Below are 14,172 nucleotides of genomic sequence, written 5' to 3'. Positions count from 1 at the left end.
TACAAAATTGAATTTTATAGGGTTATTATAAAGATACTGTAGAATTTTTCTTTGAGCATCGTAATGAAAGCAAGAATTTTTGGAAGAAATGTATTGAAAACCATGCTTTTTTTCGTTGTGCCGAAGTAAAAAAAATACCAAGGCAGAAACCAAGAATTTTTAGCAGAGGCTCATCTTTTAGGTTAGTTATTTTTTATTAGAAAATATTTAAAGTATTCAATTTGGTTTCTTCTTTCTAAATTGTGTAAAATTACTTTAAAAATAACTTAATTAAAATATACAACAAATAAATTTTATATACTATAAGTTCTATTTGTGTATGATATTTTTTTCATTCCTGTCTATTCATTTTCACTGTATGAGCAGTCAGTTTTATATGACATTAATTAAACTAATTTATGCAATTTTAGTTAAATTAATGTCGTATAAAACTGACTGCTCGTACAAGTTTGTTTAAACATGCGACTCAAAAAGTCCCAAAATGGCGGCTCTAGTACGCAGGTCCTGACCTTCTTATATAGACCTTGCTTGCCCAATAGGGGGGAAAGAAGGGAGCTTCCCAGATTGTCAGCCTGTCAGCCACAGAGACTCTTGAGAATTGGAACTTGGAACATGAGGACCTTAAAGAAAGTTGGAAAGCTGGAAAATCTGAAGAATTAGATGAAAATAAATAAATTAGACCTAGTTGGACTAAGTGAAGTGAAATGGGAAGACACTGGAGAATTAGTGAGTGACGATATCAAGCTTTACTTTTCAGATGGAAGGAAAGCAATGAATGGAGTGGGGATAGCATTAAAAAGATAATTTGCATCTTGGGTAATTAAAGTTGATTACATAAATGACAGAGTCATGATGGTCAGAATCCAAGTAGAACCAAAAGGTCTGGTACTGATTCAAGTATATAAGCCTACCAGCTCTCATTCAGATGAAGACATAGAGGAAATATATGAACTTGTGGAAGAAATTATGTAAAAGGAAGAAAGAAATGCCTTTCTATTGTTATTAGGAGAAGAAAATATTGTAGGAAGGTATGGATTGAGAAGCAGGAACAGGAGAGGAGAAAGGTAGGTTGAATTCTGCAAAGAACATAGTATGGTGATTACAAATACATAGTTTCAAAAGGATAAGAGAAGATTACATACATGGAAAGATCCTGGGACACAACAGATATCAAATCAGACAATTCTACTGATGATGTCAGCACCTATCCGGATTCAGACATTCAGATCACAATGTCTTACTTGCAAAAGTCAAAATGAGGTTCAAGAAGTTCACAAAGAGGAAAAGTGAAAAATGGGAAAAAAATTTAGAAAATTTGAAAAGGAATAGTGAAATGTTTAGATTTAGTATCTAAACAAAAAATCAAAAATAGACAAAGAGGGATGCTGAAGGACCAAATGAATTGTGGATATCAATGAAGGAAAAGATTTATGCCACCTCGGGATGGGTAGGAAAGAAAAAAGGTCAAAGAATCTGTAAACTCTGGGTTGGAAATGGTGAATAAAGTAAATGAATGTAAACTCTGAAGAAGGAAGATGAAAATACAAAGAACTGAACAATAAGCCAAGAAGAGTGATTGAGAAAGCCAAAAAAAAGAGTGGCTTGAAAGAGAATGTGAAGAAATTGAAAGTTTGGAAAGGTCAAAAAGATTTGAACTCGTATGAGAAAGTTAAGAAATGCATTAGTTCAGAGGGCTAAGAGAGTAACTATTAGTGACAGAAAAGGAGAGAGTATAAGTAATGAGAAGATCCTGCACACATGGCCTGAATACATAATTAGTCTGTACAGAAGCAGAAGTAGATGGTCAATACAGCAAGGAAATCAAGATTGAAAAGGGTGTTAGGTAGGGGTGCTGCCTTTCACCGCTTCTTTTCAACATATACTTGGAAAAGATGATTATGGACCATCTAGAAGAAGAGAAAAGCATTAAAATCAGAGGAAGGCAGATTTAGCGCCTGAGGTATCCTGATGATATGACAATTCTGGAAGAGAGTGCAAGGGTAAAATGAGAAAGATCCTGAGTGGACTATAGAGGACATGTGCAACCTTCAAAATGAAAATTAATGTTAACAAAACCAAAGTGCTTTGGATTGGAAAAAGGAAAGAAAGCTCAATATTCATATAAATAGTGACAAAGTGGAACAAGTGAATGGGTTTAGATACCTGGGTGACTCTGGGCTTGACTCTGAATGCAGAAGTGGGAAAGAAATCAAGAGAATTGTTATGGCAAGAGAGGCATTTAGCAAAATGAAAACAATTTTGTATGGATTTCTGAAATTAGAATTGAGAAAAAGACTGGTCATATGCTACGTCTGGAGTGTTTTCCTCTAAGGTGCTTAAATTTGGACCTTGAGACAATACAACATTAGGAGAATAGAGGTCCTGGAGATGTGGCTGTGGAGAAAGATAGAGAAAATCAGATGGAGCGATAAGGTGAGAAATGAGAAAGTCATAAGAAGAGTATGAAAAAAGAAACATATTAGAGACAATACAGAGGCAAGTAGATAATTGGACAGAACACATGATTCAAGAGAAAGACATAGAATGACATTATGGAAGGAATGGTTGCAAGCAGAAAGAAACAAGGAAGAATTAAAATGGTGGATGACATAGGAACTAAAGACAAGCACAGGATAGACATGGAAAAAGAGGTGGTGCTGACTGGATCTGCTATAACTAGCAGAAGAAAACTAAAGAAGAAGAAAAATAGGTTCTCTGTTTGGTTTATATTTCCACATAATAAATACATCATCTATGTACAGTACCTGGCATAGAGGAGGAATGCTGACCTAAGTATCTGTAATACCTCTATCTCAATTGACCTGATTACTAGTTCACACAAGTCCTCTGAAAGGAGGCTGTTCATGTATACACTGCATTTTTGTAAATAGAAGTTGTTATTACATCTAAAGAAAGAAGAATAGTGCATGAGATGGGCTAATTCCAAAATATATTAATTAATGATGTTGGTGTGCAAAAGCTGTCATTTCCAGTAACCACTCACATATAATACAAAAGCATGGGGGATAAGTATAAATGGTTAAAGGGAAATTAAATCTAAAACTGCAATTATTCATTCTCTTGTAATGTGAGATCTTTTAATTTAATAATCAATCTGAGGATCTGTGTATTCATACTCAGACGTAACTTGCTAGTAATTGATGTAAGCCTTTCTCGAGTGGTAGCATAGGGATCTTTCTTTATCAACAATTGGTCTCACTTTGAGAAACTGATTTTAGTGTATCTATTTGAAGTTCAATAATAAAATTTTTTCAAAATGAATTTTTATCCTTCTTCTTTTTCTGTACCTCTCTTGAATCTTCTACTTTTATAGTGCCCGCTTTAGGAATCATTAATATGTATGTAATTTATATGTCAAATTTAATTTTTGGGGGTTATTTATTTTGTTAAATTATTATTGGAATTATTACTAATATTTACACATTTACTTTAGATGTACATATTCATTTTTATTGTGTTTAAACAAATTAAACTAACCAACTAAATTATTAATGAACCTTCAAATAATTAACTATAATTAAATGCATTTCTAGTGCTGTTTTAAATTAATTGAATTTCTTCTATGAATATGCTAATAATTTAGATTCTATAATAAATGAAATAAAAAGCTAAATGAATATTTTTAATAAGATTTTTCTTTTATGAAAAATATAATACACAAAGAAATTTAGATTTTACTGTAGGAAAAAAAAATCTTGATTTTTACCATTGAAAATTACCAATTGTTTCTATAAGAAATTTATATTACTTTTTGTAATTAAGTTTTAATTTCATACATTAAAAATACAGTATTAAAACATCAAATAATTTTAATAAAAAGTAATTACATGTTTTATTTATTTTTTAATTTTTAATATAGATACAGTGGAAGAACTCAAAAACAAATAGTTGAATATGTAAGAGAGAATTATGTTCAGCGACGCACATTCCAAAGGTAAAATGATTAATTTTTAACTTCTTAATTATTATTTTCTTAGTTTTTTAATGCTACTTATCGTGTCATATATGTTAAAATATGTTTTCTTCTTTTAAGTAAAGAAATGCTACAAATTTTATTCTGTCAATTACAAGCTGAATTTATGTCACAATTTATGTCTGCATGAAGTGTGTTAAGTTTAAAAATTAGTAAAATGTAAAAATGAACCATCTATTTATATCCTGAATTTAAGAGATTCAGTTTTCAGTAGTATGTAAATGATTTAACTGTGATTTAGTAAGTGAAAGATGACTATTTACTTTTATTCTCATGCTATTTTTGTAGGCATCTAAATAATTTATTCAAAATTAAAAAAACTATTTCATTATTAAATTTTTAAATAAATTCCAACTCTTTTAGCTATATGTTAAATTGTTTAATTATAAATAAATTTGTTAAATTAAATTTTATCATATTCCATAATCTGATCTATCTAAATATATAGCAATTTGTATGTTTAAAAATGTGCTGGATGGGTTAGATGAATATCTGGATTAATTATTAATTCTGTTTACAAAAATGTATTTTATAGAAATATATTAAGCTGTGTTATGATAGCATAAACACAATACATATATGAAGATGATAATTTAATCATTGATGACGATGATTTGGTGAATTTAAAAATTTTTTTGGCTTGAGAAATATCATTCTCTAACTGTTGTTTTCTTTTCTCTGAATCACAGTTTTGCTTAGTAAATACTAAAGAATTTTATTTTTAACTGTAATCAATAAATTATTTCTAAAGAAATTGCTTTTAAAAATTGAAAAATTCTTTTTCAGAAATTGAAGTAGAAATTGAAATGAATAAAGTACAAATATATAATTATATAATGCATGTTTATTAATGTTCAAATTAATGAATTTAATATATTAAAAAAAGTATTACTACAGTAGAATCTGAATTAACCAAATCCTGTTTAACCATTATCGGAGTTGAACTTGAAAGAGTTCTTTACTAACAAAGACAGTAGAACATAGCATATTGCAGTTTATTTTATGAATCTTGTCCAGAAAATGTGTGATATTCAAAAAAGTCTTTAGAGATTTTACAAAGAATTTATTCTGGTGACTTCTGATGACAATATAGATTTTAAAAATGATGAAAGAAATTTAATTATAATCATAGTTTTTTTCATTTGCTTTAAGTTGTAAACAAAAGTGTTTTATTGTATAGTTAAGTCACTATGTTCAAAAAGTAGGTATAACCAAAAAATGGAGTGTGTGTTAATATATTTAAATCCAGTTTATTTAATAATTTGTCAAATATTCAATTTTATTCAGTATTTTGATTACCTAAGGTACTGTACATTCAGTTCACTTACCTTGAATAATTGAGACTCTACTGTAATTAGAATTTTTTACATAAAAAATTGACTTTAATTTTTTTATTGATATATTATATTATATTCTATTTTTTATAAATTTTTCAGATCTGTTAGTCTTCGAGTTTCAGAAACAACAGATGATATACAGAAAATGGGAAATACTGCATCAGCTCAACCATTACTTCCTATATCCACTAGCCAGTCATATGGATCAGTAGCTTTACCACCAAATGAAGAATGCAATGAAACTAAAACTAAACCATTATCCCATTCTGAACCTCCTTCACCATTTTCTCTTTCTGATGGTATAATTGGAACCACCAATGGAAATATGCATGATAAAAATAACGAAGATCATATAGAACAAGAAAATCTACAACACGAGTCTCCTGAGTTAGATGATGATGGAGGTGGACTTCGTAGTCCAGATTATCTAGGTCAAGACACAGATGATAATATTTCACATGATTCTTATCATTTAGAAGAAAAGGAAGCAATTTCAGTTGAAAGTAATAATCAATATAGTTCTGATGTTTTAGTTAATACAAACGTAGGGCAAACAGATAAAATATTGTCAGTAGCACCATTGGGGAATGGCCTAATTAAAGAGTTAGTTGACAAAACAGATAGTGGGATGTTAAATATAAATGGTGAAGTTATATTAGAAGAAAACAAAAGTAGTGAATCAACAGATTTAACAACAAATGGTGATATTCGGTATATATTGCATAGAAGACAATTTAATAATGAATCCGTAGACGATGATACAGATTCAAAAGTAGTAGTAGAACGATCGCGAATTAGAGTAGAAGTTGACCATCCTCTTACTGGTCAGGTAAGCCCAAATTTATATGCACGTGCAAATCGTTTAAATACACATAGCGATAATAACCAAGAAACTAAGCCTTCACCAGTATCTACATACAATAACACAGTAGATTTTGTACATAAACTTCATTTGCCTTCAATGGGAAGTTTTTCTTCTCAAGATGATTCAATGGAAGAGGGTTCGTTAGAAAAGGAAATTTTTGAACAGTTACGTAAAAAGAAAATTTTTGAAACAGATGAAATTAGTGTTATGGAAGAAAAATCAATCAGAAAAGAAAGTTTTGTAGAAAGAAAAAAAGAAGATGGGGTATTATCTGAAAATTCTACATTTAAACTAAGATCGGATAATACTCAAGAAGAAATAAATTCAAGAAAAAATGAAACACATTATTTATTTGATGAAGAAATGTGTTTTACACCTTTTGTAAATAAAACAAAGTTATTAATTCAAAGTAATAATGCCAGCCAAACATTGAAGAGTAATAATTTTGTAGAAAATGAAATAATTGCATCATCAAGCATATTGCAGAATCAAGATGTACAGTTTGTTAAATCAAGTGAAAAAGATCAAACTATTGAATCTAATTTACAAAAACCACAAAATTCTCATTTACAAGAAACCTTGTTAGTGCTCAACGAAGAAGATATTATAGTCGAAGAAGAAGAAAAAAATAGAAGTCATATAGAAACTGTCTTCCTTGAAATAAATCAGAGTGCAGAAGACATTATTAATCCTCATAATCAGTATGCATATTCCTGTTACAAGTTTTCACAAGAGGGAAGTATTGAAGAAACAAATTCAAATGATTGATTTAAATTTTGTAAATATCATGATAGAGAAAATTTTCTCTTGTATTTAGTATTATTATATTTTGAAATTGATGCTTTATAGTATTAGCTGAATGATTTTTAAGTGGACACTGGTAAAAGAAATTTTTAAAAATTTAATGAGTAATAATTAACTATTAATGAAAGTTATGGAAGATTTAAAATTTAGAAATATATTTCTTGTTTTAAATTTGATGATAAAAAATTTTTTATCGAATAATAAATTTAAAATAAGTAGTTATGTTAATTGGGCAATAGATTATTCTATTATATATAATACTTAAAAGTTAATTCTTTCTTGGTCTTACTCAATTGAAAAATAATGAAGATATGAATTTCTTTTTTTTAAATTATAAGACGACAATAGATAAATTGAAAGATATACAACATTTTAACATGATATATTTATTTTTACTTTTATAAATTTATTTTAAAATTAAATGCCATTTCTATACAATTTATATTAATATTAATCTTTGAATATCGATGCTTCCAATTATTTTAATTAGTTTGAAATTGTGTATGTTTTTTTAACATTATATGAATGTCAATATTTTTATTGTCAACTGATAGATATATCATAAAATTTGATATATTACTTTAAAATAATAAATTTTTAATTTTCTGATCTCACCTGCTTTTATGTATGTCAAGAATATATCAATTTTTTTTAATATCAGTATTAAAATAATTATAAATGCTTTAAGTATAAATATCAGTGAAAATTTTAAAGATATTTGTGAACTGTATACTGATAGTACTTATTCTAAAAGTTGACAATTGCTCAATTTATATTATTATTATTATTATTATTCAATTTTCTCATTAGTGATTTATAAAGTTAATTTTTTTTATTTTAAATGTATTATTTATATTTGAATATATTAGAATTTTGGATAATAAAAATGTTTCTATAGTCATTTTGTATTTTAGTGATGTTAGTTTTGTATTAATTATAAGAATGTATCTGAATTTTTTTTTTCTGTTAGATTGTTAGAATGGCAGACAATTGCATTAATGGGACCATAAGATTGCTTTTAATAATTAAAAGATCTAGAATTTTTTAATTATTTATTTAAATGTTGAAATGTAATTTAATTTAAAATAATTTTAAGAAGTATTTTGTTCAATAATAATTTTATTACCTTAAAAATATGTAAAGATCAATTTAAAAAATTTATAGAAAGTAAAAAAAATATTAAAGTATAATTTTGTTATATTGAATACTTTATTAGTTACTTATATTGATTATTCTTTGGTACTTATAAAAAATATGTATAGTCAGACCTGTCTAAAACACACAACTCTGGGACTTCAGAAAAATTGACTTTATAGAGGGAACTCAAAGTATTTTAAATTTAAATACAGTTAATAATAATAAATAACATTTAACAAACATTAATTTACACAAAATTGAATTTTAATAATAGACAAATACAACAGAAGTGATTTACAAAACACTTAGTTATTTGCTTTAAAGAGCAAAAGTAATTAGTTTTAATTAGAATTTCTGTTTTAAACATAATGGTATTCTCCATCCATGATCAAACAGTTTTTGTTTATTTATTTTATTCCTTATGAGGACCTCTAAATAGTGGCAGAAAATATTAGAACTTTACAGTTATTTGCTGGAAATTGCATATAGGTATTAGTTTCATCATTTTTATTTTTAATTATATTTTTGATTTTATATACCTTGTTACTGTAATCTTTTCTAGCTATTTGAAATAACTAATATTTTTTTGAGCGTTATTGTTTCAAAGTTATAAACATCTTCGAGTTTGCAACTTAAGATATTTTCAGTTAACATTTGTATATCACTATTAAAAGTAGATGTTGATATACCATGCTGTTTGGTTTGATTAATATGTCATTGTTGCTTAAAACTATGAAGCCACCAATGAAAAAAATGTGCTGTTGAATGTTCAGCATATTTGGTAAGTTTTTTCTCTTTTCAATGATCATTAAATCATCAATTAATTTTTATGCTTTTGGAACTATTTCAAGCAATTGGCCAATTAGTTTTTGAGATAAGAGCTGTTTCTTTTAAATATGTCTATGCATATTGTAGAAATATGAAAGGAAGCTGAGAATTTAAATTTAATTGTTGCTTGAGATGCAGTTCATCTGTGCTTCTGCTGAAGTAATTTTTTTTTTCAGTCCTAAGATGATGATATATGATTCTCATCTTTCCTATATCTGAAGTATAGTAACTTAATAAAATATTAGTTATAAAAACTATTTTATAATCAAAGTGACTAAAAATATATTTATAGTCATGCTGATGCAATATTTAAGATTTTAAAAGCGAAATTAAAACTGATTTGTATAACGATGACTGCTGGTGCCATCAAGTATCACTTTTATATAATATTGTATTGCATAGACGAGCATAGCAAGTGACTTTAGACTTTATGGAGGTTTGATTTTAGCATAATTGATGTATTTATGGTTTAAATCGGGATCATTCATTTTGAGTGGCTTAAGAGGTGTAATGTTGCAGAGAATGATTTTAGACAGGTTTGGCTATATAAAAAAAAAATATGTAAAGCATTCTTAAAAACTTTGTTTTGCATTTTCTTATGTTTTATTCCAATATTTATATGCACAAAGCAGAAATTTAAGATTTCAGCTCTGATGACAAGCATTGATACTTTATCATCTGGAGATATATGTTGTGCCAGTATAAGTTAGTATTTTTTTGTTTTTTGTTTAAATCATTTATTTCTAATTCTTATTTTATAATATTATCAGTGATGATAATTTTAAGTGTCTGTTAAATTTTTATAGATACTAAATTAGTTAAAAGATATAAAAAAATTAATGTTTTTTTTGAATGAGATCTGAATTATTGAGTGAATATTGATGTAATACTCCGATGCATAAGCTGACATTAATCAGTCAAATTAGAATAATTATTTGAAACCTGAAGCAATATACTTTTTAAACATTAATTTCTATGACCTAATGAAAACTTTTAGATTTTTATTATTATATTTTATTTTCTGTAATTTAGAATATACTTTAAAATTAAATATATTTTTAGCCTTTGCTCCACTGGGAATGAAAGAATTTAGAAGTTAGTTAACAAAAATAAAGGAAAAATTAGCCCAATATTCAATTAGCCAAAGATGTAATGCCAAATTATTGTGTTAATTTTTAAATAATCAAATTTTGTAATTTGACTATTTAATATAGCTCATAAACAATCTGACTTTAGATCTTTGGATAATTTTTTCTAAGCTATTTCAATTGATATTTGGTAAAATTTTGTAAGCATGAATGGATTATTATTTAGATAAAGCATTATAATTTCATTCATAACCTAAAAACACTGGCCTTTTCAAGGAATCAGTTCTGCTTATTTTTCGACATCTTTCAGAATCCAACTTCAGTACTCACAATAAGACAAATGTTAACAAAACTTTTATGAAAATTTAATAACAAAAACAGTGTTTTAACTCTATTAATATAAGAATTTTAAAATACAATATGCATTTTATGTAATCTTCAGTATTCAATTTAAGTACAGGTACTCCTCACTTTATGACCTATCTACTTAACGACCGCTCGCACTTACGACCGATCAAGTTTTGACCTGCAATTCGGGGAATCCCCTTTCTCAGCTTGAGTGTCGGTCAGTGGCGAATGGTGACATGCGCACTAAGCATACTATAATAGTCTTTTTATGAATAAATTTGAAGTTTGTTGCATAATTTTTATAATTTTACAACGATTCTATATTCCCGGTGGAAGCTCCTCTCTTATCTACCAATTCGCTTAACGACGTAGTCGTCAGAATGGAACTTGGTCGTAAAGTGAGGAGTACCTGTATTCTATGCAACAATTGTTGTTTTTGAAAATTCTTTCTATTATTTATTTCAAAATTTCACATTAATTGTTCTAAGCATTGTACTGTATATTTACTTCAAAACTTTTATCTGCTTTTTAGTATTTTCTTTCTACTTTCCTTACCTTCTACCTCTAAATTTCATTCACTGCCTACACCCATAGATTCATATCATCATTAACTTTTGCATTTAGATTTTGAATTTTAAATATAAATGATTAAGGATGAAGTTGGAAGATAGATCTGAAAATATTTTTTTGTCTAAAGAGTTGTAAAAGTCTTAGAGTTTATTAAAATTTGAACTGTTCAGTATTTAAAGCTTAATTTTAAAGCTGTTGAAAATGAGAAAATTTTAGTTAATAAAAAAATTAACTACAATGTTATTTTAAGGAAATTTTAGTAAAACACACTAGAAAAAAATATATACTTTTTAAAAATTAATTCTTTGTGTAGTTTCTGTTTCTATTAACGTTGTAGTTGTCTTTTTTAAACTAGTTTATAGTAATATGCAAGTACTATAATTTTTAATAATGTTTAAATGTATATAATTTGATATATTGCAAGGAAGGGAAGGAACATCAATTCGTACGAATGCTTGCCTTGTCAAGCCATTTTTATTTCATTAATTGTCATAGATATGTTTTGGAAACTTTCTTTCCCTCTTCAGTATGGATATATTACTTTTATATTTATGAATACAGATTTACTATTTATACAATAAATTTTAGTTCTTTGTCTATTCCTAAAACCACATTAATCATGTTAAAATTCATATCATTTATATAATTTTTAAGTTGTAATAGGGCACTCAAATCTATTTGGTTTTCTTATGATGATGATTCTTCAGACGAATATTGGAGAAAAACAATACAAGTGGATTCTGATTATCGGTTGTGTCATCATCGTTGAGTTTCAAAGACGTTTAAGGTTTTACTATTTCCCCTCATTCAAATTTGAAATTAGAATTTCCTGAAACCACGATAAACTTGCTAAAAGATTCATTTAATCTTTCTCTCTAATTAAGTTAAGAAGAACAATCTCTGTAATCTATAGTATATAATCTAACTAAATATTGATTGTTTTTATTGTTTCTTTAAGGTTATATATTTACAGAAAATGTTTGAAAGAGGGAATTTTTTTTACTTCTAAAGGAAGTATATATGATGTCACTATATAATGCTAGTGTGGGTGCTTTAACAATATTCAGTATTGTTTTGTAGTTTTTATGGAAGAATATAAATGTGTGAAGGTAAAAAGTTGCATTATTCAAAATTCACACAAAAACCTTTGTTTACAGCAAAAACAGTTTAATTACACTTTTTGCTTTTTTTTTAAAGACCATCTTCAGATAAAATAGACACAAAAGGCTGAAAATGTTTGTAATTAAACCATTTTTGCTGCAAATAAAAGTTTTTCTATGAGAGTTGAATATCCAGAGTTACAGCTGCAGAATTTATTCTTGATGATCATTATCACAAAGATGTAAATAATATAAATTTTAAGACAATTGTTACATGATACTCTGTTACCTAGCTTGTCATTTTATCAACTAGTTGTCATTTCAGACATTGTAGTCTGTTATTTTTATAATAATTGTTTATATATTAAGTATGATTAAATAAAAAGTTGGCATTTTAAAATATCATCAAAAATTTATCTACCTATATAAGTTCTTATGTAAAATTAGAAACATGACCTTTTATTTGTACTAAATCTGAGCAGTTTAACTTTACTTTTTTAACGAGAATTTTTGTGTTGAAATTGAATTAGAACTCTAATGTGACAATAAAATATACTGTACTATTCATGTATATTATATATTTTTAATATTATATGATTTTAAACTACTCATTATTTGGTTGATTTGATAAATTTAATTCTTACACACACAGTGATAATTTCAATTATACAGAGTAATCTAGGATCATAAAAGATTCAAAGGAATCTTAATATTGTGAGTTAGTGCTAAATTTGGATTTTCAGAAATTGGAAACATTAATGGATTTTATTTTTTTTTCGTATACTGTATAATTTTTTAATTCATAGTTGTTGAAAGTAATGGCATTATTATTTCTATTACTTGAAATTTTGTTCATAAGCTTAGATTTTAACAAATCATATCCATTTACAAAAGTCATATTCCATTTTAGGTTTCGTTCATTCTACAGATTTATAATAATACAGTAGAGTGTCGTTTATCCGAATCAATTGGGGACTGGGGTTGTTCGGATAACCGATTATGTACGAAAAAATATATTAACCTATCCCATGTTGAAATTTTTCTCCATTGCGTGTCGCTTCGTGTTGAATTTTGGTTGATTTTAAGCCTAACAAAAATTTTTATAATAATAATCGTGGCTATTGTATCGTTAAAAATTATTTCTTTATTTTGTACAAACAAAATAAATATATTAAAAAATATAAAGACAAAGAAAATTATACTTTAGAAGTTAATCTAGTATCAAAAACGTTCGATTTGGCACGACAGAGTCCGACTGAAAATCGTTCGGATAATCGGCGATTCAGATTACCAGGGTTCGGATTAACGACTCTCTACTGTATTTAGATTTATTTAATGTGTTTATATTGATAACTTTATCTGTTTTAATTGATATATGTAGAAAGAGTTAACACTTCAATCCAAAAGCCTTACATTGTATTCCAGTCTATCAAGTGGATTTTTAACTCTTAAAAGAGTTAATTAGTTAAAATATTCATTATTTTATTAGTTTATGAAATCATGCTGCAAATTCTGTTAGACAGACATAAATATTTCAAGATAGAAATGAAATTTAGTTTAGTTAATGATAAGGATTTCATTTTATTTCACATAAGAGATAAATACTCTGTACACATAATATGAAAATTTATAATCATTGTTCTAAGTTTCAGATACTCAATTTTTTCTTTGCATTTTTACTATTATAGAATTGGAATATTTTATCAAATGATTTACTAAGCATTATTATTGGATTAATTAGAAACATATAACTTAGTCAAATTAGTTGAGTTTGAATTATCTGCAATATCAAATACAAGTTATACTATCAGTTTTTTAACTTAGGATTATTTTACAGTTAAACTGCATTCAATTATATATTAAATATTTGAAAGATTAGAAATATTTATTGTTTAAACATCACTTTGTTAGGTTCTACAATAAAACTCATTTTTTTTACTATCATAAAGACATAAACATATTAATTAATATTTTTTTAATTAATATTTATGCAAGTTTTAGAAGTATAACTTTAAAGCAAATCATCAAAATTGACTATTAAAATTTTTTGTTAAGAATAGTTTATTATGATAGATATACAGGGTGCTCTGTGATATATGGT

The 14,172-nt window shown here is 26.6% G+C and overlaps 1 protein-coding gene across 1 annotated transcript in view; it reads left to right on the top strand.

Moving 5' to 3' along the window:
- The window catches only part of LOC136968488 (FERM, ARHGEF and pleckstrin domain-containing protein 1-like), a 145,179-nt gene that overhangs the window by 64,514 nt on the left and 66,493 nt on the right, over positions 1-14,172 (top strand). Inside the window, exons 9-11 of the mRNA XM_067262472.1 lie at positions 21-181; positions 3,881-3,955; positions 5,431-5,834. Coding sequence (XP_067118573.1) covers positions 21-181; positions 3,881-3,955; positions 5,431-5,834 — 640 coding nt within the window. The remainder of the gene's footprint in view (positions 1-20; positions 182-3,880; positions 3,956-5,430; positions 5,835-14,172) is intronic.

Source organism: Centruroides vittatus, unplaced genomic scaffold, assembly GCF_030686945.1.
Source record: "Centruroides vittatus isolate TY-2023 unplaced genomic scaffold, ASM3068694v2 contig_1033, whole genome shotgun sequence".
In the NCBI taxonomy this organism is placed as follows: Eukaryota; Metazoa; Arthropoda; class Arachnida; order Scorpiones; family Buthidae; genus Centruroides; species Centruroides vittatus.
Note: the sequence above shows the minus strand (reverse complement) of the source record. Positions and strands in the feature narration are given on the sequence as shown.